This window comes from Lates calcarifer, linkage group LG5 (genome assembly GCF_001640805.2).
Source record: "Lates calcarifer isolate ASB-BC8 linkage group LG5, TLL_Latcal_v3, whole genome shotgun sequence".
Classification (NCBI taxonomy): Eukaryota; Metazoa; Chordata; class Actinopteri; family Centropomidae; genus Lates; species Lates calcarifer.
In genome coordinates this window covers 7,894,619-7,919,858 of record NC_066837.1, presented here as the reverse complement: position 1 = coordinate 7,919,858, position 25,240 = coordinate 7,894,619, and the positions used below count along the sequence as shown (strand labels likewise).

The 25,240-nt window shown below is 39.9% G+C and overlaps 1 protein-coding gene across 1 annotated transcript; it reads left to right on the top strand.

Moving 5' to 3' along the window:
* The first annotated feature begins 34 nt into the window (after positions 1 to 34).
* Positions 35 to 23,812, top strand: prom1b (prominin 1 b). The gene is given in 27 exon segments (XM_051070537.1): positions 35 to 960; positions 8,436 to 8,497; positions 8,913 to 8,939; positions 9,034 to 9,239; positions 11,480 to 11,600; positions 11,707 to 11,800; positions 11,875 to 11,964; positions 12,481 to 12,698; positions 12,813 to 12,887; positions 13,559 to 13,622; positions 13,922 to 14,081; positions 14,574 to 14,726; positions 14,906 to 15,029; positions 15,197 to 15,300; positions 15,494 to 15,578; positions 15,728 to 15,874; positions 16,399 to 16,470; positions 17,047 to 17,139; positions 17,827 to 17,880; positions 17,975 to 18,055; positions 18,502 to 18,570; positions 18,912 to 19,001; positions 20,160 to 20,275; positions 20,804 to 20,869; positions 21,067 to 21,167; positions 22,221 to 22,255; positions 22,359 to 23,812. Coding segments are annotated over 25 exon segments (2,712 nt in total). The 5' UTR covers positions 35 to 686; the 3' UTR covers positions 21,134 to 21,167; positions 22,221 to 22,255; positions 22,359 to 23,812.
* The last annotated feature ends 1,428 nt before the right edge of the window (positions 23,813 to 25,240 follow it).

Sequence of the window (25,240 nt, the reverse complement as noted above, 5' to 3'; positions counted from 1 at the left end):
GTCCTCCAAGCTAAGAATACTAATGTTCTCAATGCAGGACTTTTACTCGTAATTAAGTATTTTACTGCATTATTACTAGTTTCACTTAAACCTAAGTAAAAGATCTGAATTTCTCCTCCCCTGAACTGTACCTGTATTAAACAGAGAAGAGAGAGAGAGAGACCTGGACAGGTGATTGGACCCCGCTGTGCCGCGCGCCACAGATGCGCCCGGCGAGCTTTCCGGCGAGCACGAGCGTCCTTGGGGCTTTTCCGTGCACGCGAGATTAGGCTGCTCGCGGCAAGCAGCCGGTGGTGAGAGTGAGGGGCACGGACGGACACATCCTCGGCCGTTGGTCCGTTGAGTCGTCGAATGAGCTCCGGGAAAATGTCTGCGACGAGTCCGCACCGAGAGACCAGGAGCTAACGGCTGCTAGAGTCTCGACCGTCGGATGTTAAGTTTAAAAGTTTTCCCCTCGGACGGTTGTTTGTGAGCGGAGGAGATAAGCCACCGTAGACGGACAGGTGTCCTCCCGCGTCAGCAGCCCTTCTCCCCTCTCTATCCCCCCCCCCCCCCCGCTAGCTTGTGGCACGACCGGGGCTCTGAGTTCTTTCCTTCCTTTTATCAGTTTTCTTTGTTTTTTTTGTGGGTTATTTTTATGTTTTGTTTTGTTTTTTGGAGGGGATAACGCTGGACTTTTCTGAGCCATGTTGTGGACAAGGTGGCTCGTTCTGCTGCTCTGCTGGGGGGCCACAAGCGGCGAGCAGCAGGCGGCGGATGAGAGGGACAGAACCCCGGCTGAGGTCCGGGCGGAATCCCGGAGACAGCGTTCCCCTCCGCCGGTAGAGCCCTTGGATTTTGGGTTTGTACCGGCGGCGGTCTATGATACCCACGCATACTATGAGCCTGGGGCCGTAGGGATCCTCTTCCACATGGTCCACGCTTTTCTCTACGTTGTTCAACCGAACTCCTTCCCCAAAGGTGAGATGGTTATTGTCGCCCCCCACCCCCCTCCTCCTCCCACCATCCCTCAGCTCTGGTTCTGTTTCATATTCCCAGGATTTCTCTCACATGATGGGGGATACAGGAATATTATCAGCTCTTGTATCTATTCTGAAAACAAATTGTTACATGGATTAACACATCACTGAAATATCTGTTGAATTAGAGTTTAACACTGCGTGTGTCTGTGTGTGTGCCTGTGGCTCTAGCAGCACCTTTTACAAATTATTTTTTATCATGGCCACATACTGTATGCTTGGCTTGTAATTTAACTTAAATTGTGACCCCAAAGAATTTAGATAGGGTTCCAAAAGGAGATGGGTAAGATGAGCTAAAATAAGACAATTTAATTAATCCTAAGAAGAGTTTTGTGTCACACATGCTCAATATATATAGTAAAATAATGGCATATACAGTATATACAGTACTATATGCTATACATGTATTAAATTAAGATACATAAATAGTGCAATAAAATAAAAAGAGAGAAAATATAATATACATGCAGAATAAAAGAAGCTGCAAGGTACAAATGCTCGGAACAATAATCAGTAAAAAAACTGCATAATGGTACATGTTTGTTACAGTATATGATATTGTTAAATACAAAATAAAGATTACATGCAGAGAAGTAAAGAATATAGATGGAAGAATGTATAATCTGTATTATGGTTTTGGATGGATTACACTCAAAGTAAAAGATGTGATAAAAAAAACAGTAGGATTAGGAGTTGATAACAGTGGATTGAATTGAGGTGATATGATAATGGCGCATGATATTAGTGTTTTGATTTTAGTGATAGCAGGGACTGATGATCAGTAGTGTATAAGTCTGTTCATGAAACACCCCACCTGTCAGTATTTCCAAGGGATTCCAAGGTGAAACTGAGGGAGTAACAAGATTATTAAAGTCATAAGAAAAACAAATATATATATTTCTGCTTTCTAAAACATTTACTTTCAGATTTTTTAAATCAAATTTCTGTTTTTTATCTTGTGAACTGCTGATTATTGTCATGCCTCCAGGTCTCTAAAAATCCTTCAGCTGAAACCATTTGAAAAGGAAAACAAACTGCTCACAGGTCATAATGTGTATTGAGGGTCACAGTTTGACTTTGCTTTGTTTTAAGGTGTCACAAGGCATAAAGGCTGGAAGCTGCTGGCCTATAGCTGACTCTTTAGTGTAACAAAATCAGACTGTGCTATTGTAAGTCATAAACTAAACAGCAAAGTCCTAAAAAAAAAAAAACCCTCAAAACTTTAATTAGACTGCAGTGGTAAAAATATCTGCACGTGTGTCTTAATTTGCATTCTGAGAGTAAATCTGTACTATGGTGTGGATGTCTTTACGCATGGTATCCCCAAAAAAACACTTGGCCTTCAGTTAAAGAGTCAAAAGAGCATGTGCACAGGATTGACTGCATGCACCAATGGTGTGTGCTTGTTGAGTCCATAAACCAATGTTATGAGCAGATTAATGGGATCAATAGCTGTCATAGCTCATAAGTAATCATCTCCCATGTTGTGACATTATTGCAGTGGTTTAAAGTTGATCAGGTCTGTCACATGAGCAATACAAAGAGAGTGAACGTTGCTCCCCTATCCCACCCCCCACCCCCCCGGTGTAGTACAGTCTCCCAGTGATGGGTGTTATATAGAGCTACACCCAACTAAAAACGGTTTGTGTGTGCGCTGTATGTGCAACTATGAGTGGTCACGTTGGAGGATGACACAGTGCAATAGGATTGAAGGTTTTAAGTTGCTGCCATTTTGGTGTCCAGGGTTAGGGCTGCTGGCTGGGTAATCAATTAGCAGATCAGCGATTAGAGGAGGCTTTCTCAGTCACCTGCATCACTACATAATACCTTAATCCACTGGACCATATGCTGCTACTGCCAGGGACTTTCCAGTGTGATTCACTGTCACACACACGCACAGGTAGAGAGACCACCTGGGTGTCATGTCGCTCACTCCCACACCATGTGTCATATGTATGTAAAACCATACATGCTGGTCACACACATTAAATACTCTCATGGACCTTGATGCCTGTTATAACCACAGCTGCTTACTGCATAAGGTTTGGTAGATTCAGCTGCTCGTTTTGCAAACTAAACTGCCAGATCCTCTGAGCTATAAATAAATAATAAGCCCATTTTAGGGTGGCGGCAACAGAGTCAAGCAAAGCTATTAAAACCCATCAGTTTGGATACATAAATGATTTAGGAAGAGGCTCCAGAGTCTTCCTTATAAGGCCGTTCTCTGTGACATCCAAAAACTTGAATGAGAGTTCTGTGAATTTAAAAATTTGTGTGCATTACTCCAAAGTCCTGAGAGAGTTATATCAGTATTAAACTGAGATGACTTTAAACTTTGAAATATGAGGACAAAGTACAAGTATGTACACTCTGTACGTGGCACATGTACTTTAATGATTATTGATAGACAAATATTTTATCTCTCCCTTTTTGCTTCAATAGATAACATCACTGTTTGCAAATTTATCTTCAAACTACAGTATCAAGGTGGTTGATATATATCAACTCTTGGATATAACCAGGTTAATGTAGCCTAAAGAAATGGATTGTTTAATCATTGGTGACGTTTAATTGTTTCATTCAAATCAGCTCTTTATTAAAATGTTGTCCAGGCACAGGCATACATATAGAAGTACCATATATCTGTCTAATGTCTTGAAATATATAATATTTCATGATTCACTGTTGTAATTAAGTTTTACCTGTGCGTCTATGAATCTATGATGTAAAATACAGATGAAATATAGATGAAAGAGTAATTCATTGATATTTTTTGCATGTGTGTGTGTTTTTCCCTGGGGTAAATACTGCTACATCATCCTGGATGTATGGATGTTTCCTCAGTGGTACGCAGTGGTACATCACTTCAATACTGGTCTTGCACTGAAATCTGTTGCCTTTGTCAAACAGTGTCTCCTGTCATACTGTTGTCAATGGTTGGGGTTAGAGCTTGAGTTGGGTTATTGTTAGCTGTTGGAGAAGTGACAAGTTGGGGTTAGGGCTAAGGTTGAGTTGAGGTTAAGCTAAAGAAACGTAAATCGATGTGAGGGAGAGTGAGGGAAGGAGGTAGTTGACTGATTGATCCTGTCTGATCAGTTGGACTCTCTCAGTCTCATAAGAAGTAATCATTTAGTAATGCAGCAGAAAGTGCTGTCTGTAGCAAAATCTCCATAAATCCATGTTATCCTATTAATGCTATTATTTATTCCGGTTTCCAGTAGAGCTGCTTGCATCTGAGTGACAACAGAAAGACGTAAGTGAGAGCTGGTGTACAATGGGACATCACTGGTTATTGACTGGGAGCGGCTTAACTTCCTCCCGCCTCACTCATCCCTCGTTATAAAATCTGTGTGAAGGTTGAATTTAGGGTGAAGACGGATTTTGGACTCTTTCACTGTGTGAGTGGTCTGTGTCTTCTTATCCCTCTGGTACACACAGGGTAGATTAGAGGATTAGCATCCGCTGGACCAATGCTACCCCTGTGCTGCTACCACTGCTACAGATGGCATTGTCACACACACACACATTAAAAGTGGGTCATAGACCTGGTATTTGTCTGTTTGCCTTAATTACTGTGATTGGATGTAGACAGGCTGTTTATCATGAAGCAAGTGTCTTAAATCAGATCACACTCAAGAGAAACTGAAAGTAGTTGTCTGACAAGGATATTTTTAAAAAGCATGAGTAAGACAAGGGGAGAACTGCTCCCCAAAACCTCTATTATAAAACATGAATATCTCCATCTTACACTACAGACACCATTACATTCATCTCCTGCTGTTCATGAACTCCTGTTTATGCATATAATTAAAAAAAAGAATTCTGCAAGGAAGGAGCTTTCGATGTTTTTCACCTTGGGTGTAGAGCTGAAAGGATTGATTAATCGATAATTCAAAACTTACTGGGCAACAATTTTTCAATCATTTAAGTCATTTTTTCACCAAAAATGCCCCCTAAAAAATCCCTGATTCCAGCTTCTCAAATGAGAATGCTTGCTGGTTTTCTTACTTCTCTGTGATAGTAAACTGAACATCTTTTGGTGTTGAGCTGCTGGTAGAAATAAAGCAGCAGTTTAAATGTATCGACTTAGGCTCTGGGAAATTATGATGTGTACTTTTGACTTTTTTTCCTGATATTATACACACTAATATACTCTAAAAGTTCAGCTGTATCAGAAAAATCACTGCATCTCTCACCTCTCTTCATGCAATCTTGATAATTTATAATAATTTCCTCCTATATTAAGAGTTTTCTGCAAAAGGTAAAAAAGACATTCCTCATAAGCCTCTTACTCGTTTTGCTCCAGCTCACAGTGGGCTGTGTAACTTTCTTTAGCCCGTCCTGCCTTGAAAATACATACAGTACTTATAGTCTTGTGTAATTACTGTGTCAAACACACAGCAGTATTTAAAGTAAAGTAAGTGCCACATAACTGCTTTGGCAAACCTGACATGACTTAAGTCCTAACACCTTTTGAACTGCAGCCCACAGCTTCACCTCCTATTAACTCTGTGGCTCGTAATAAAAACTGTGCTAATGAAGGAGTGACCCCGGCTCCTGTGAGTTTCATTTCATTCAAGACAATGTCCATTCATATGCATATGCTGCGCACATGATACACGTGATAAATCTATAGGGTCAAGGGGTCACAATAGACATTGGCTTCATTTTAAGGGGTGGCGACCCAAATAGAGCCACTGAGAGCCATCGCTTCATAGCTAAATAATGTCTTTACCAGCACTTTTCTTTACCAGTCACTCCACCATGGTCACCACGCTCCACTAACGTTCTTCTGTTTTGTTTTTTTTATTATTGAATGTAAGCTGATGAAAAATGTTAAGTTTTTCTTTTGAGTGAGCTTCATCAAAAGGGAGTTCAAAGTGTCCCCTCTCTAGGGAGCTGGAGAGACTTACTGTCTCTTTTGTTTAAAAAGAATGGAAAGCCTTCAATAATTTCAAGTGCATCTTATCAAAAGTTTCAAGTTACGGTCGTGTTTGAAGTTTATCTGTAGTTGCACCATAAAAGCGAACAAGTTTGGTAATACGCCTCTAAAATCCATGATTAAACATGTCAGGGGCTGGATGCAATCATGCAAATGTTTGTTTGAGTCATCTGTGTTGCGTGTAGGTAGGATTTTTGAGGCCTTTTATGTAAAAAAAAAAAACAAAGCAGCAGAGATGGTTGTCAGGTTGCATAAGGGCTTCCAGTCCACACCTTCCAGTAATCTCTTAGAGCAGGTCAGCATAGAGGATTGTGCTAACCTATATTTACACATTACAGTAAGAAGGTTGTATACTCTGACTTATATCACAATGGATAACCAGCAGCAGTTTTTGATCATGTTTTCAGTCTTACAGTGGCATGTATTCTCTTTTAAGTGTGTTTGTTTAGTTGTGAGCTCAGTGTTTCCTCCACTTTGTTTTATTGACCAGGTCTTTTTTTTAAGGCCCTTAATTATGAAAGAAACACACACAAAATGTTAAGTAACAATCAATGAAACATGTCAAGTTGCTCTATCACAAATAACTCATTAGAACAAACACAAAAAACAAGAAAATATCACATTTTCCAAAGACAAAGCCTGTATATTTCAGTAAATCAGTCAGTTGCTCTCCCTGCCTGTTGCACTGTACACAGGAGTTCATGTTGGGCAGTGGTCTGCTCATCCTTTCAGGACTAATTCTGATGGTTGTTTACCCCCCACCCCTCTTCCTTTCGTTTGCTGTAGCTACCTCTTATACTGGGTCACTGAACTAAGCTGTCTAAGCTTAACTGCCCTCAGTGGCTAATGCTAAATAAGTAGCTGAGCAACAACAGGTGGTATCGACACGACTGAGATGTGCTCATATACTGCATCTGCAGAGATGGATGTCCTCACACCACATGGCAGTCTGAGATCTTCTCCAGTCGAACCAGTTTTATTAACAGTCTCATACCAGTGTGATGATTGAAGAGAAGTAAGACAGCCACCTCCCACCATGAGAGAGGACAGTGTTGAGAGGATTATCCATATAAAATCACAATTCCTTTCACTCACCAGACAGGCTCTGACAGTTTTACCAGAAGTGTGTACTGAAAACTCCTGTGATTTAGAGGCAGTTTGATGTGCTGCCAATGATTCAACAAAGAATACACATTCAAAATATGATAGTAATGTGTATGCTAAACCTGATTTTTAAGTATTTTAGAGGCATTTTTGCTTGTGTTTGGATAGTAGTCAGTATAGAGAGGAAATTAAGGCTGAATTAACTGTCAACTATTTTGATAATCAGTTTGTATTGAGAGTTTCAAATGCTAAAAAAGCAATAATACTCACATGTGACGATTTGATAGGCAAGAAATCAAGAAAAGATGCCACCTTGGAAATTTCCACTATTGTTCGACATGGACAAAATGATCAATTGATTAATCAAAACAAATTACAGATGAATCTGTAATAATCATCAGTTGCAGTGCTGTAGGAAATGTGGGAAGTGTGAGGGGATAAACAAAAGGGTGATAGTCACCTCATTTAAAGAAACAAACACAGTCACAGTGCATTTTGTCCTCACATGCTTTCTCTCCTCACCTGAGGTCAGCAGGTGTGCAAGCAGAAGGCAGAATCAGACACCGAATGTTTGAGTCTGTGTGGTTGTTTGTGCCTGTGTGTGTGTGTGTTTGTGTGACAGCTGTGTCAGCGTTTACATGTTAAACTGGCCTCCATCTGTTTGTCCTGTTGAGTGGGACCGACTGTGCCAATCTGAGAAGACCGGCCATGTGACAATATTACATTCTTAAAAAAGAAACGTCGACATTTCTCTGCCCATTCCAGAAACTTCTTGTTCCTTTTGGTTTCATGTAAGAGATCTGACAAGCTACTAACAAACAGGAAATTATTTTCTTTACTGTCCACATAGTGATAGATGTTGCAGCTGTAGATTCACACACATCCATTTGTATGTAATAAGTATGTTCGTGTTAGTGTGTGTGAGAGTGTGAGAAGGAATCAGTGTTTACCTGCTGAGTAACAGTCTGGGTGAGTCACCGTCCAGGTAGGCTTAATGCTGGCTGACCTATATAACCGCACAGACAGCTGGACTGAACCTGCACCGCTCGTTGGCAAAGCTACATCGGTTCAAACAACTTCCGCAAAACACACAGGCTGTTAAATACATGAGGAAATACAGTCACAATACTGTCCTCGGAAATTAAAAACCATTCCACGTAATCTGTGTTGTCTGCTTGTGAACAGATAAATGGATTTTTTTCACTCCCATCGTAGCTTCTCAGATGTTTTACCGGAAGTTTATTTGATTGTCTATAAATCCGGTGGAGCAGACACCTACATCCAACTGTACTGTCTGGATTATTATTTTGCAGAATAGTATCTTGTCTGTTTAAGTAATAATCTATATATTATATATTCTTTATTTCCAGATCTGATTGTTAAAGTCATTCAGCAAAACATGGGGGGCATCAAAATAGAGGAGTGGAGAAAGGTATGTTTGATTCGAGTGATGATTAAGATGAATTTACAGTGTGGTGTTGTAATGCTGTCCCCGTCTAACACTGATGATTTGCATATTATTGATTTAGTAGAGCCTATAATTTAACACCTTTGTAAGATTATGTTCATGCAGAGTTTTTTTAAATCCCCCTTCAAGTGTTCTGTAAATGTAATTTTAAACATTTTAAAGCCTTATAGCAGTCATTTAAAGAAAAAAGCTTAAAGCTAGGAAGACTTTTTTTAGACCTGAATTTAATTGACTTTTTTCATGTCTTGATGTTGCCTTCATGTCCGTCTTTAGAAACTGGATTTCTTCTGTCTCCTAATCTTGTCACTTTGACTTTGTTTTGTTTGTCTTTATTTTCCTCTTGCCACGGCTCTGTGTGTATCTGCACGTGGTGTTACAGCCAGAAAACGTCGTCTTGCTGCTGCAGGTAAACTTCTCAAATTTTCACCCACTTGCAAAAGTGACTCTGTGACGGCCAAAGAGTGAAATAATGATCAGATGAATCCTGTCCCCCTCCCCAGTGGATCCACTACGAGGCCGGATTCCTCATATGTACGACCATCGGTATCATCTTCGTGGTCCTCGTCCCCATCATAGGCACGTGTTTCTGCGTGTGTCGGTGCTGCGAGAACTGCGGAGGGGAGATGCACCAGAGACAGAGGAAGAACGCCGACTGTCAGAGAGGTTTCTACACCGCCTCGCTCATCGCCACCTCCATCTTCATCACGTGAGTCTACTCTTATCATCATCATTTCTTTCATCGTCGCTATGATGAACGTGATTCTGCTCTTACTGTCTGCATCCAGAAGAACCACATTCTGATGAGCTGTTAGAAAGTGTGAGACTTCAGTTTCATCTACTTTACCTGTAGTCTCCTCACTCTGCTGCAAAAGCTAAAAGGAAAAGAAAATATGTATCTGGGCAGGCATGTACTGTATTTTCAGATATACCACAGACAGAGAAGTTAGGATACCACACCAGCCTGTATGTAAATCTGTACACTATACTTAGAGTACGACTTCTGAACTTAAACCTGTCCTAACACTCTGAAATCCATTCTGAATAGACATTCTGAATGACTACATAGTCACTGCTGTTGTCTGTGCAATATATATAATATATATATATATATATATTATATATATAATATATATATATTTTATTTTTTTTATTAAAAGAGAGTTAAATACAGTACATGAAGAGTTTTTCCTTCTATGGAGAAATCCCCTTTCCACTTAGGACACTTTAAAATGACATATAACATATAACACATATTTACTGTACTTCTAAACAACATCCCAGAACTAACGTATAACTATAATAGCAAAGTACATTTAATCACACATTCAAACATGTCACTTAAAATACAAAGAGGAAGGGGCAGTTATAAGTATATCTTAACTTGATGGTAGTGATTACAAGTTGTTAAAATAAGTGATAAAACTTGGTTGCAGTGTCCCCGCTCTGTGGAGAGACAGGTGCGCGGTTGAAGAAATTCTGTCTTACCTGTGCAGGACAGTTAGGTGTTACTGATATCACTTGGCTGACTGTGAGAGGCCTCTCTGTCTGAATGAGCGCTTTCACATCCCAAACATGCATGCTCACGCACACAAAAACACACAAATGCACATATGCACATCTAAAGCATTCTGTGGCCATTTGAAGATGTGGAGATATTATCTGGTCAGGGTTCATCATTGTGATTCTTCTCTGTTTTCTCACTCAGAAGATTTTCTCTCTCATTTTCTCAGTTTCTGTCTCTGGTGGTTTTTGTCTTTGTATCTCAGGCTGTGTTGTTGGAAAACAAAAAAGTCTAGGCAGTAAGTCAAGTCTTTGCTCAAGGGCTTGCAGTGTAAAAGAGCTCAGGAATCTGGCAGGTAAATTTAATACCAGAAAAAACAATAGTGTGTTATCCAGGAATAACATTCAGCCAAAATATCACCACAAAAACTGACATAAAAGCTTCATCAGCCCTGTTCAGTGAATGACACTGAATTGTTTCCAAATCATCCATCCTGCTATCAACAACTCAATGTTAGGGTGAAAACAGAGAAGTACCATAATCATTCATTTTCTTTGTCAAATCTTTGCTAATCACAGCAGGAGGACGTAGTTGACTCAATGATGATGATAATGATAATAATACTCTGAAATAGTTTGTTGAGTCACAAGAGAACACAGAAATTAGGACAAGAGACAAAAAATTGTACATTTAACGTAACATCACAGTCAAGTGCCTTTGACATACATTTAATTGGGGTTAAATGTCATATTTAATCTTGGGATTGACTGGTGTATGAAACAGTGCTTCAGTTTAACCTTAATAACCCTGTATTTCCAGTTTGATGGTAACAGTTTGTATTCACTTTTCAGGAAATGGTTGGGGTCAGAGACAATGTTTGTGGCCAGTCTTAGTATGTTACAATGACTGATAGAGGTTCTCAAAAGGTTGCTCTCAGAAATCCTTTCACCTTACACAACTGGTGACAAAGAGAGGTGTGTGTCAATTAAAAAAAAAATTCACTCCCAATCACAGTTTTACCTGACGAAGGTCTGAGGATTGAAAGAAAGATGTTTGGTTTCTTCACCTCATACAACTATCCTATACCCTCCTGTGAAGTTATCCTTGTAGGCTCATATTATTCAGTCATTCATTTGATCACCATCAGTACAAGGACAAACAGAGAAATAGACAGGGAGAGAAAGCTGTTGCTGTCCCATTTCTATACTTTCAAAATCCACATTTTAAGATACTGAAGTGATAAATCAGCAGACTCCTCTAAATGTGATTCTTACTCAGTCAGCCATTCAACTCTGTGCGACACTGGTAAATCCTCTGTAAGTGACTTTTAAGACCCACATAGCAGGAATGTATCTTTGTGTAGCCATGCTGCCCTCTGCTGGTGGACAGTGGTCACTATAGCACTTCACTAATCCTGCTTCTGTGTGTGTGTGTGTGTGTTTCAGTTTGGGAGTACTCGTTGCCTACACCGCAAACCATAATATCAGCGCCCAGATCAAGAGCACTCGACGGTTGATCAATACCAACATGAGAGACCTGAAGACATTTGCCAACAACACACCTGCAGTATGCACAACAACACACTTACACACATGCACGCATAAAAAAACATACACATCCATGTTTGAATTTATAGCACCGCTCTCATTCTATTTTATTTTTTCCTTTGCAGCAAATTGAATACCTGACAGCCCAGTACACCACAGCAAAGAACAAAGTCCTGTCTGACCTCTGACAGTAAGTTGAACCCAGACAGTTTACGTGCAGTATTTGCCTAATGTGTCTCGCTCCATTTGCTTGTACACATAAAACTTTCTGATCGGTCTGTGTTTCCTGACAGACATTGGACCATTGCTGGGTGGGAGGATCCACAGTCAGCTGGAGAAAGACGTGGTTCCATCACTGGACACTGCCCTGCGTATGGCAGGAGGTAACACATTCACAGCCTACACAACTGAGACGTAATGTCACAGGACGTTCACAAGCTAAAATACTGTCTCCTGTTTCTGATCTAATCTATTTAAAAATTCAAGGAAGTCTGTCTTTTACATTCATCTTTCTCATTTGTGGGTTTATTGCGACAGAATCCTGTTGTGTCTTTTAGGGACAGGCCTCCCCTAACTTTTTTTTTTAACTTTCTTTTTCCCCTTCGATCCTCTCACATTTCCTTTTATCTAAAGCTAAAGTTGAGAATGCCATCAAAGGTAATCAGAGCTGATGTGGATCCAGTGGTACAGTGCTTGTGACTTTGTGTTAGGAACAGATGCTGATCCTGAGCCACTGTTTCATCTTGTAAATCCTCTTTTGTTGTGGTTTCCCCTCTGTGGATTGTGGATCTGTTGGTCAGTGTAAATAGTATTAGTATTGGTTTAATATTGAGAGGTGAATTATATTTGGTGAAAATAGCTACATTTTGATTCATCCATCCTTCCTCTGTTGTCTGTAGCCATGCGGGAGACCAAAGAGGCCCTGGAGAACGTCAGCTCTTCCTTGGAGGTGCTTCAGGAGGGGAGCGGGAAACTTCAGGCCAGTCTGATGGGGGAGAGGGCCTCTCTGTCCAACACCCTGTCTGACCCCGCCTGCACCAACGGAGCCGTCTCTCACACCTGCAACACCATCCGATCAACTCTGACCCAGCTGGGAGCCAACGCAGACTTCTCGAGGGTACCAAGGGACTTTTATAGACTGGGAATCAAAACCTAAAAATGAAACTTGGAAATAGAAATTAGCATCTTAATTTCTCCATATTTACACACTTTTTCATTTTCTGCCTTTCAGCTCACAGATGTCAGTCACGCATTGGCCAATGTCAATACAGTCCTGAGAACAGATCTCAGCAACATTGTGCAAAAGGTGAGTCTCTGTCTCCTGTTTATCATGCTCCTGGTAACCCAGTAGGCACCTGGCATTAAAATGCAATCTGTGTGTGGATGAAGGAATAAATCTATCTATCTTAATGATAGCTGTAAATGTAGTGGAATGCACTGGAATCTGAATCATCCAGTTATAAATGTAGCAGAATATTGGAAATACAATCTACAATTTTGAATCAAGTTGAAAGGTCACCAGATTTCACCTCTTCCTGTTAGTTTAGGAAAGCCTGAAAAAAAGCCACAAGTAGTAGCAGTATCTAGCACGTCAACTTTGACTATCACTTTATTGTCTCTAAGGGGAAATTTGTCAGTCAAAACATAAAACATACAAAGACTTGAACACACAGACTAAAGTATACATAAAAATGCAAAAAATGTTGGAAAAAAAATCTAAAAAATATACAAACTATGTGCACATCAATTGACAATGCAGGAGAGATAACAAAAAGTTTTTATTAATACCAGGTGTAAATGCAGAGGTCTGTAAATGTTATTGTCCAGGCAATGTATACACATACAGATCACATATTAACACCAGGTGTGAATGGAGCCTCAGTTTCACCCACTACCTTCATCCTAAACATACCTCTGTTCAAAAAATATACATCCCTCTCTTAATCATCTTTTCTCTCTTTTTGTTTCCACTTCCAGGGTTACTCATCTTTTAATGACACGCCAAAACTGGTTAAAGAACAAACTAAAAACGTTGTTGGAGGTACCTAAAACAAATTAAGCAGTTTCCTTACCTCTTCACAAATGAGATGAGATAAAGTCTGACTGTAATATTCTCACTTACTCTTCACTATATTCTTTCTTTCTCTCAACGTCACCCGCATACTTGTGGATGATGAAACCACAGCTCTCCCTCGTAAGTCCTGTTGTCTCCCTTTTCACTTTCCCCCCTCTTTTCTCAATCTTGTCACCTCTGAAGAGCCATTTAGAAAAATAAAAAGCAGAAATTTGTGCCCCTTCCTGAGTTTTTGGTTTGTCCATGCTGTTTGTGTATGTGTGTAGGAGTAAAAGGTATGCTGGATAAGATTGGCGCAGAGATCACCGGCTTCTCCAAGATGTTCCCAGTGGAAGCCTCTCTAGCCAATTTCACCATTTTCCTCAGTCAAGGACAGAGGAACATTGAGTCCTTTTACCCACAGATTGACCAAATGGACTTCTACAGGTTTGTGCATATACATGTGTATATACAAACTGTATTTATCAGGGTGTGGAAGCGAAAATCTGTTACATTATTGGGGCAAGAATTTGGCTCCCACAAAATTAACTGTTTATTCATGTTAAGAGTTGGTTTTAGGGCAGCTATTTTGGTTTGTAGTGGTTTTTATGAATATTGATTTTTTATAATAACAAGGTATCTAATGACAATGTAAAAATGAGAAAGAGGTTGTTCCTAATGATGAGTATACAGAGAATTAACACCTAAATCTGCAGCTCCCCTTGACCAAAAACGGAGCTAAAAGACAGTGAATATAGGTGATTCCAAACCAATGATAATGTTGCTCTGTAGCTAATGGATGTTGTCACATGTCCAGTGTTGTTTTCACAATCTGTTTCTGTTGCCCCCAAGTGGCCAAAGTTATGGTTAGAGTAAACCACCAGTGTCCTCACTCACAAGTGATAACAGTAAGTGTGTGTGTGTGTGCCTGTGGCGCAGGTGGATCGGCTGTGTGGCGGTGCTTTGCATGGTCGTCCTGGTCCTGGCCTTCAACATCCTTGGACTGCTGTGCGGTACCTGTGGCTACGACAAGCAAGCTACACCTACAACCCGAGGATGCCTCTCAAACACCGGCGGCAACCTGCTAATGGCGTACGTTAGAGTAGATCTTCCTCCTGGCAGACGTTTTCATCAGAGACGTTTATGTTTTTTTCGTGCTTTGACAAATCAAAATGTTGTAATAGATGATGGAAGGCATGAAAAAGAGAATATTACATAACTGATGTTTCTTTGTGAATATGCCTCCCACACTCTGCCTCTTGCTCTTTCAGTGGGGTCGGCTTCTCTTTTATCTTTGCCTGGGTGCTGATGGGCATTGTGACCACCTTGTTTGTTGTTGGTGGCAACGTGGAGAAGCTGATGTGTGAACCTTTGGCTAACCGACAGCTATTCAAGGTACTGAATGCAAACTCTCTTCCTTCATGAGTCATCTTATTTTGGCTCTCCTCTCTGCCTCTCCCCTTGTTTATCTTGGAGAGAGGTTTATCTGTGCAGGATAGTATTACATAACTGACAACACTACAGCTCTGTGCTGATGAATATACATGTGTGTGTGTGTGCAGATTATAGACACTCCATTCCTGGTTCATCCCGCCAAGAAGAACTTCCTTCCTGGGATGCTGTTTCAGAATCCGAACATTGACTTGACTTTGGGAAGCATGTACAGGTAATATGCCAACATCTGATACATGTACACTGTACTTGAGGAATACATAAGGAATATTTTCAATATTCAAATGCTGCTAAATGTCCATATTTTTATATTTATCTAACTTTTTTTAATGAAAATACTGAGGTCTCCTCTTACACTCACTGAACATTAACAGATTCAGTGTTGTCGTGCTGTGTTTGCCTTGTAGGGAGTGCTACGAGAACAACGGCCTGTATCATGCTCTGCAGCTGGAGACCATGTTCAACATCAACTCCTTCCTCAACAGAACTGTGGTAAGTGAGCGGACGGCTGGCAGAGTGGTTAAGGGCTCCAACCATGGACATGCAATATCTACATTTTAACTCCTGTCAAATATAAATACATAATAATACTCTAAAAAATACTTGAATTAAAAAAAATCTGTTTGTGTGTTTCACTACAGTACAACAGGGATCTGGCCAAAGTATTTGAGAGCGTGCAGGTTGACTTACAGGACATCACACTGCTGGAGCAGGCTGGACGAGACAACCTCATCAACTTTGCTAACTCTGGAGTTGGACAGATTGACTATGAGGCATACCTGGCTGAGGTAATCTGTGTGTGTGTGTGTGTGCATTTGTATTAATCAAGGCTGCTTAAATCACACATTGTAGGGACTCACCTCCCATGTCACAACAAAAGCTGGTCCCCATGATGTTAACTTATTATGTACGGGATAGGACCTGGTTGAAATTACACTTAAGGTAATCTCAGGAGAGACTTGAATCAAAATCATATAATTTATTTTTAATCCTCAGTGTAAAAGTAATTACAATAAACTTAAACTAAACCTAAAGCAAAAGATACCATAAAAGTAAGTATCAGCAACTAAAATACATAATCTACCCTACCTTAACTTTTGCCACTGCTACCAGCCATCACTTTTTTCTTCTATTATCATCTATTGTATTCTGACCTCTTGTATTGTAAACACATTCAAATAGTCTCTTTAAACATCCAACCAAACTACACTTCACTGTACATAACTACACCAAATCTACATATATACATATGTATACACATATACAACACTAGGACACTAATCCTGCTTCATGAGTGAATGTCTTGTTTTAGGTAAATAAGGGAGTCACTCTTGTGGATCTTCTGTCCTTCGCTACAGACCTGGAGGCTCAGGCTGACCAGCTGGTGAGTCTCATCATTACTTTACTGACGAGCAGCAGCGTTAGTGCTATTATTGTTCAGGAGTTGATCACAGTTTTGTTTTTGTACTTGGAAGAAATATATTATGCATGCAGTGATTTTATTTAATTGAGTGATGTATGTGGCACAAGTTAACAACAAGTCTAAGTTGTTTGTTTTATAGTTTTGTTATGTACTTGTTTGTATAATATAGACGTGTTGAAGATTGTAGGAAATGCCATAGAAAATATTTTAAAACCAACATATAGAGAGGGACAGCCTCTTTGGAAAGTGATCTCGCTTCATGTTCACTGATCAGGCTTGTTGGTCTGAACAAGCTGCCCATTCACCCCGAACACACACACTCACACATTTATGGCATAAATTCATGGTATGGGAACTGTGCCATTAGAAGGCACATGGGACATGGTACAGAGGGATTAGTGAGCATACAGTGTATATTTGTAAGGAAGGAATAATAAATTGCTAGGTTAATATTCATCTGTAGTGTTCGTCTGTTGGAAGTTTTGTATCCTGTATCCTCAACTCTTAATGGTTATTTGTTTGTTTGTTTGTTTACAGCCACGTGGTGCTCTGGAGAATGCACTGAAAGGACACGCCAGTAGTATCAGACATATTCACAGAGAACAGGTGGTGCCCCTGGAGCAAGCAATGGTAATCCCTTCTCCCACGCAACACAAACACAAACAATACCAATGCCACCTACAGTTAAACACCTACAATTAATACGTATACACAAGCAAATCCACACACAGGTCCTCTCCCACCTCCAATTACACCTTTTTTCTACTGACAAAATAAATGAACATTAAGTCTGTGTTTAAGAAACTCTCTTTTTTGCATCATATGCCAGATTTAAAAGTTCCACAGCACATTGAGAGAATTTATTTATTTGTACAAATCTTTGCAAATCTAATCAGCTGATACAGATCATGCAACAAAAACAGAGTACATCAGAATATTACACGAGAAATAACTGTAAAATACATATCACACAATTTACATTTAAAAATTCAACTACTTATCAAAATAATTCAGACAAACACTGAATAATACATGTCACTTCACTATTATAAGGTATAAGACATAACTAAACGTTCCCTCTTTTTTCTCCTCTGCCTTTTCTTTCATAAAATGGTGACAGAAATATGTCAGAGCGCGGGTAAGCCGTTGTTAACGCACAGCACAGTAACAGTGTTTTTCGTGTGTGTTTGCCTTAGCAACGTGGTTCGTGTCGTGACAGCAGTGGCATGATGTGACAAGATTTTTGTAAATGTGTACACAGTAAATGCTGTGTTTGGTAACAATTTTATTATGTTTTCTCTTTGTCTTCTCACACAGAGTACGCTGAGCCAGAGTATCAAACTGCTGCAGAGGACATGTAACGACCTGCCGGTGAGAAAACACGCAACAGCATGTTAAACACAATCACATGCTTAATTGATACACATACATATCCCGTTCACAAATGAATTTTTCTCTCTCTCAGGTCAAGGTCACTAATATCCTGAGTGCCATCGATGCAGCAGAGTACCTCATCCTTCATAATGCCACCCACGTGGTGAAACAGGTACAAGACTTAATGACAGATAACATGCTTCCTGTGCACATATGACCTGATAATGTGGAGTTTCTAAAGGCAACCAGTATTAACAGTGTTTGTAATCTTTTTTCAATTTAAATTAATGACAGTGGAAAGATCATTATCCAAATTTATTCTCTTCAGTATAAATTATCCTCCGTGTGACAGTAACACTGTGATATTGAATATTTTTGTGGAGAACAGGGACTATATTATTCTGTTCCCCATCACCTCCACTGAGATCACATTAGGGAGGTAACAGCCAGTGTGAGCAGGAGGAATGATTACAACATGAAGAACATGTTTTGGTGTTAATATGGGCACCAGAATTTTGTTTTAAGACAAAAGACAACGATTATGAACCTATACTTTAATCCTAATCATACCACAGTCATACATCTCCTGATGTTTTCTTTTCCTCTCTTGGTTTTTAGGAAACGAAGGGCTACATAGAGAGCTTGGTGGGATACTTCAAACAGTACACAGAATGGGTTAAAAATTCTGTGAGTATTCTCCCAGTTTTCTCTGTCTTTTTTAAGGTCATGTCATACAACTCTGCCCACATTCAGTTACTGGGCTTAATCCGGAGTTAAACTAATTGTTAAGGATTCAGTAAATTATGAGAGTTTTAGATATTTTCTGATCGCAAGTATCTTTGATGTAACCTGAAGTCAGTAATGAAAAGGTTGAGGAGGGATTAGCCAGCAGGACCTGAAATGTCCACAAATGTTCATATTCAGCAAGTTCTGGTTTCATATTTGATGTCATTCATACCGAGACTGTAATGTGTATTCTGGGTTTTTATGTTATATATGTGTGTGTGTGTGTGGATGTTTCCCTACAGCTGACTGCAGAGGTGGCCCAGTGTAAACCCATCAGTAACATTGTGGACAGCATGGAGATCGTAGCGTGCAGCTTCATAGTGGATTCAGTGGTAAGACACCAGAACATTGTGGTTGTCTGTGTTTGTGTGTGTGTTTGTGTGTGTGTGTGTGTGTGTGTGTGTGTGTGTGTGTGTGTGTGTGTGTGTTTGTGTTTGTGTATGTGTGGCTGTCAGGTTTGCTGAGGTGTACTGATTCAGTTCACAGCTGTATGTACAGTACATGTTCCCTACATGTATCTGGATTTCACCTAAAAATACAAACAGGTCTTTGACAGTTTGACAGAGCTGTGGGTTTTGCGACCACACGTACGAGAACATTATGTCCTTAAGTCTCGCACACACACACACTGAGATGGGACAGGGTCTGTTTTGAGGCAGGGCGGGGACTTACATACTGTACACATAGATTCTTCACTGTTTTTACCCACAGCCCTGAGGAGGAGTTGTATATCATGCATGTGGAGCTTGTGAGAGTTTAATGAGAGCTGAAACAAGCCACAGACTGTGAGCAATACAAACCAAGATTTCATATATCAGTTCTCCAGCAGCGCCTGCAGCCGCTGCACATGTATGTGTGCTGCATGTGTTCTGCAGCTTTCATACTGTTTGTGCTTCCTAACGCGTACTTTTTGTGTGTCCATGTATCTGTGACTTTGTGTGAAATGTAGCAGGTAACTTCTGTAGGGCTACAACTATACAATTTCACTGTATTAGTACTTTTTCTGATTACTTGTTTAGTCTACAACTGAAACAGATAGCCAATCCACAAATTATAATCAATATTTTTAAGCAAAATGACAAAGATTTGCTGTTTTCAGCTTATCAAATATGATTCCTTTGTCATATATTAAAGTAGATATTTTGGGGTTTAGGACAAAACTAATAATTTGAATATGTCACTTTCAGCTCTTTCTACAAATTGGTGTGTAAAATAGTTGGCAGATAAATTGATAACAGTAATTGTAATTGCAGACCTAGTTTATTTTATATAATCCTAGAAAATAATAAGAAATTCCAGAGGTTATAGCTTCAGATAGCTTGTTTTGTCCAAACAAAAGTCCAAAACTCAAATTTATTCCATTTACAGTGATGCACAAAAAACTATCAAATCTACACACTTAAGAGCAAATTTAGAGCTTGATTTAAAAATCAATTCAGCACTAGATATATGTGATAAAATAAAAAATTATGGATACATTTGTTTTTCAGAACACATTCTGGTTTGGTCTGGGAGGCTGCTCTATCCTTCTGATCCCTAGTATCATTTTCTCCGTCAAACTGGCCAAGTATTACAGGAGGATGGACACAGAGGACGTCTTTGAAGAGTGAGTCCAGATGAGACGTGCACATTTTGTACATGTTATAGCTGAAGACAGATGATTCCTTAGTTTTACTCCTAGTTTTCTAAATCTTCTCTGTTGTAGATCAAAACTAAATTAATGAATCCTTCTCTTCTCTCTCTCCCTCTCTCATTATTTCCGTTTCATGGCCTTGTATGATTCTCCTCATACTCTTCTGTCATGTTATATCTGCTCTCTCCAGTTCCTCTTACCCGTGGCTTGTTGCACTTTGATGTTTGTCTGCTAACCGTGCATCCTTTCGACCTCTTCCACTGGCCCACTCTTTTTTTTTTCTTCTGTCTGGGATACTTCAGCTTTGGATCCCTTCTTTCTTCTCACTCTTTTCATCAGAAATCACAACCATCTTGTATCTCTTTGCACGGGTTCTTGTTTCATCGTCTCTCTCGCTATCGACTTTGTTTCCGTCGAGAGTGACACTCTCTGAGGGTCACGCCATCCTCAAAGTCCTCCAGTTCTCTTCCTCACCTGTCCTCCCTCGCTCTTGTGTTGCAGTTTGGGTAATGCAGGTAATCATGGTGAACAGGTGTGCGATATCCATGGAAACCTCAGTGTGGTCAGGTACGAGTAGTGCCCACCAGATCTGCTTGCTTTGCATGCTGAGGTATTAATTGGTGGAGGGATATTTGATCCACATGGTTGAGAATCTGCAGACAGAACTAAATGTGATACATTTTTTCCACAAATGTTACAGTTATTAAGGATTCCCCATGTGTATGTGTGCATGTGTTTGGATGTGTGTGTGTTTGTACATGTAGCTCCCCCTATTGCGACACTCTGACTCGGTTCCCTCGGGCCTCTGCTCCGAGCTACACCGACTGGTGACCCACAGGAACACCCCCCGCCCCCGGTTGAAGAGGTATTGATTATTACTTATAAATCATCCACAAATCCACTTCTAACTGAAGCAACCATCTAACAACCACCAGCCATTCAGTCACCACCGGTCTGACTATGACTGACGTTTCCATCGTCTTTCAAACTTTTTCATATCAGTGTTTCATCCGTTCCTCTTCCTCATCCTTCATCCATCACTGCTGTTTCGTGGAGAAATGACTCATGATAAGCCTGATTTAAACTTAAGGCTCCATATCCACCTCACACTGAAGAGTTGACCAATTTTTACAGTCGTCTGTGGATTTGTTCGACGTGTAGGAGACCTCTTGTAGGGAGAACGAGCATTTTGTGGTGATTAAGTATTCCTTTGTGTTCTTGGCATGCTGTTGTGTGTGCTGTAAAAAAAAAAATCTGCAGTTGTGTGGGAAACTGATAAACATAAAACATGATCACAAAGATATCATAAATACAGACCTAGACCTTTATTTTATTTTATCTTTCCAGATGAACTGACGAAGAGAAGAAAGTAAACAAATTTTATCAACTGGTCACATCAGTTATCATCATTCCCTCGTTAGGATATAATATTAGATTACTACATTTTTAGTGAATGTTCTAACAAAGAAAAAATTGTGCACTGAAGAGTCAGTCACGTATAAATGATACCATCTTGTGGCTTTGATTTAGAAACTTGTGGCCCTGAAAAAAAACTTTCTTTCTGCTTTGACCTCTGTGTAGATCTGTAGCACCTTTTCACACCTGCTCAGATACTTTACAGTATATTTGCACAAGTATTCCTTGTAGCTATTTGCGTTCTGTGGTCAGAGATGTTTTAAATGGTCTTCTACGTTATAATTTTGGTATGGTCACATATTTTGTGACCAAAATTCATCATCTACTTAACCTTAACAATCACATTGCAGTTCTATAAGGGTTTCATATGACCTGTATGTTTTTATTTACCTTTGACTCAAAGTAACTGACACTGACTTTTCTAGAAATATGAAAGACTTTGGGTAAAATAAAGCTGTTAATAAACCCAGAGCTGATTTTATTTCCTCTTTTTCCTCCGCAGCGGACAAGAGAACTGGAATTGAGCTTTTCCTTGTGGTAAGTCTTCCTCTTTTTATTCTTTTCTCATCATCAATCAGAACAGTAAAACACTACAGGACAAATTTTGGGTTATTTCTGACACGGCCCGTCTCTTTTCCAGGATCACTGGACTTTCTAGTTTTCCCATTCAGATCTCATGACACTTCCTGAGACAGAAGAATGACCTCTAATACCAGCCAACTGTAATTTATCTCATACACACCAGCATCCAGTCACAGCAGCACCACAGCAGTCCTTCTGGTGTTTCATACTGTACTTTATCAAATGTCAGAACATTTTTCCTGCATAGTTAGTTTTACAAATAGAGAATGAATTTGTACTTGATCAGTTTTAACTTGGTGACACAAGTGTACATTTTTTATGCTTTCAAAACTCTTGAAAGTTTTATATATTTTTGTTAATGTTTGTTTTATAACATGCAAGTAGCTTTTTGTAGTAGTAGCTCATTTCTTTCTTTTTCTTTCTTTTCTTTGCTTTCAGAATATTTGTAATATAGCTTGCATCATTTTGGCTCTACAGGTTTGCACTGACCGGGTAGTTTTTCAAGCAATAGTTTTTACATTTTGGGAAACACGCATCTCTGCTTTGTTGCCAAGGGTTTAAGGAGAAGATACCACTCTCACATCTGTATGTTAAATACCAGTTGCCAGCTAGCTTAGCTTAGCATAAAGGCAAAGACTAAGTCTACAGTCATAATAATAAAATAAATAATCATTTGATAATAAAATAATCAAATTTAAATGCTAACTAATTCACAGCTGCTTTAACTGCTTTAATGTTAACTAAAGTCAGCAGGGTTCATCCTCTGTGCACTGTGAATGTCTAACAGTTGTTGATATATTTCAGTCAGAACCAAAATGGTAGACTGACAAGCTAACACTGCCGTCATAGTGCTTTGCCATTAGCATTCCTAAAGCATCAGTTTGTGGTTTTCCAGGGTTTGGGTTTTGTACATATTAAAGAAACAAGACGGAAAGTGTTAATTAGCGGCCAATTCTGTCACCTTCAGACAGGATCAGACTTTCTTAAACCTTTGTGCTAAGCTACGCTAACAGTCTCAAGGCTGAAGCTCATATTTAGCATGCATACACGACAGAGATATTGACCTTCTCCACTAACTCTCAGCCAAGGGAATTTCACAAAATGTCACACTATTTCTTTAAACATTGAACAAGGAAACTGGCTCTGTATTCAAATCTGAGACATGAAGTGATTAGTCCAGAGTTTATCCTGGTCCAAAAGCAAAGTGTTACAAGCTATTCAACACACACATAAGCTACATACATATTACCCTAACAAGGTCTTAAGACAGCTAACAAACAAAATATTGTGTCTTAGGCACCTTTCGCCAGACTGTTAGTGAGGGCCTAGTTTCTTGTGTTGTCAGGTGTTTTTTTTTTTCTTTCTTTCTTTTCTTTGCCATCCTGTGGAAGCCTCTGTTGTGTCAGATATCAGATGGAGGAACGCACACACACACACACACACACACACTCACAAAGAAAAAATCCAACTGGAGTTTGTGGTGAGGGCGCAAAACTGTGAATAAAAACTTCCGTCCAGTAAGTGTCTGCTTTGTTTTTCTTCCATAAACACGTGTTTATGGAACCACTGTTGTCTTACTTAAACTCTGGCACATACACTAAAGCAAAAACACACACACACACTGAGGAAATTCCAGTCATAAATCATTCAAGCTATTGAAACTTTACATAAGCACTGACCCACAGGTAGGATATGTTTGATGATATAAGTGAAGCAAATGTTCACGAGTCAGACGTCCATGTTCCCAAAGCTACTGAGGCCATCTGCCAAAACACACAGCACACCTGGGAACATTCATGTAACATATGCATAGCTGAATACGTGCACACTACTGCTTAGGGCTTGGGGGGGGGGGTTGACAGGTCTGCATAGAGCGGTGGGGGGGGTGCCTGGCAGTGGTTGAGGTGGCGTGATGATGTTGCATCCTATCAGAAGACGACTGCACTAACTTAATTTAGGACAACATCTGTTCCAGACAACACACACATACGCACACACAGTTTTCACATGTTTACTTTCCGTGTGTCTCTTGCAGCGGGAACTTTTTTCTCTTCCCCACCAGATTGATGGTTATAAAAATAAAACTTCCTGAATGTACTGAGGGCATGTGTGTGTGTTTGTACACACACGTGTGACTTTGCACACACGCAGCAGGCTATACATGCGCTCCGCTCTTCCGCTCTGTGTCCATGCCAGCCGGTTCATATGGAATATTTAAGTCTCTTTAAAGGCAGCGTCTGTTTTTCTGTACAGTTTCAGAAATTGAATCTCTCTGTAGACTTCAGTCAGGCCTGGTTTTGAACTCAAGACCTCCATACCAAGTTGGGCTTTGAAATTACACTTCCACTGCAGTGAATACAGTCCATGTATTTAAAGTATAGGACTTGAGGTTAGTCTCTATTCTGAGGTTTCAGTGTATAAGTTTACCATAGTGCATTGTGTTGTTTCTTACCTACCAACTCTAGTGTCTTTATTTCATTTAGTTTAGTTTAGCGATTTACACTCAATCAGCACTTTATTAGGAACACCTGTACACCTGCTTCATGCAATTATCCCGTCAGCCAATCATGTGGCAGCTGTGCAGTGCAGATACAGGTCAAGATTGGTGAGAACGTCAGAATGGGGGGGGGCATGACCTCAGTGACTTTGACTCTGGCATGATTGTTGGTGCCAGATGGGATGGTTTGTGTATTTCTGAAACTGCTGATCTCCTGGGATTTTCACACATAACAGTGTTTGGAGTCTACTCTACCAGAGAGAAACGTAGCCTGGTCTGACCTGGATTACTGCTGAGGATCACCAATGGTTGGGTCTAAATTTGGTGTCAACAGCATGAATCCATGGACCCAACCTGCCTTGAGTCAACAGTCCAGGCTGCTGCTGCTGCTGGTGTAATGGTGTAGGAAATGTTTTCTTGGCAAACTCTTAATACCACTCAAT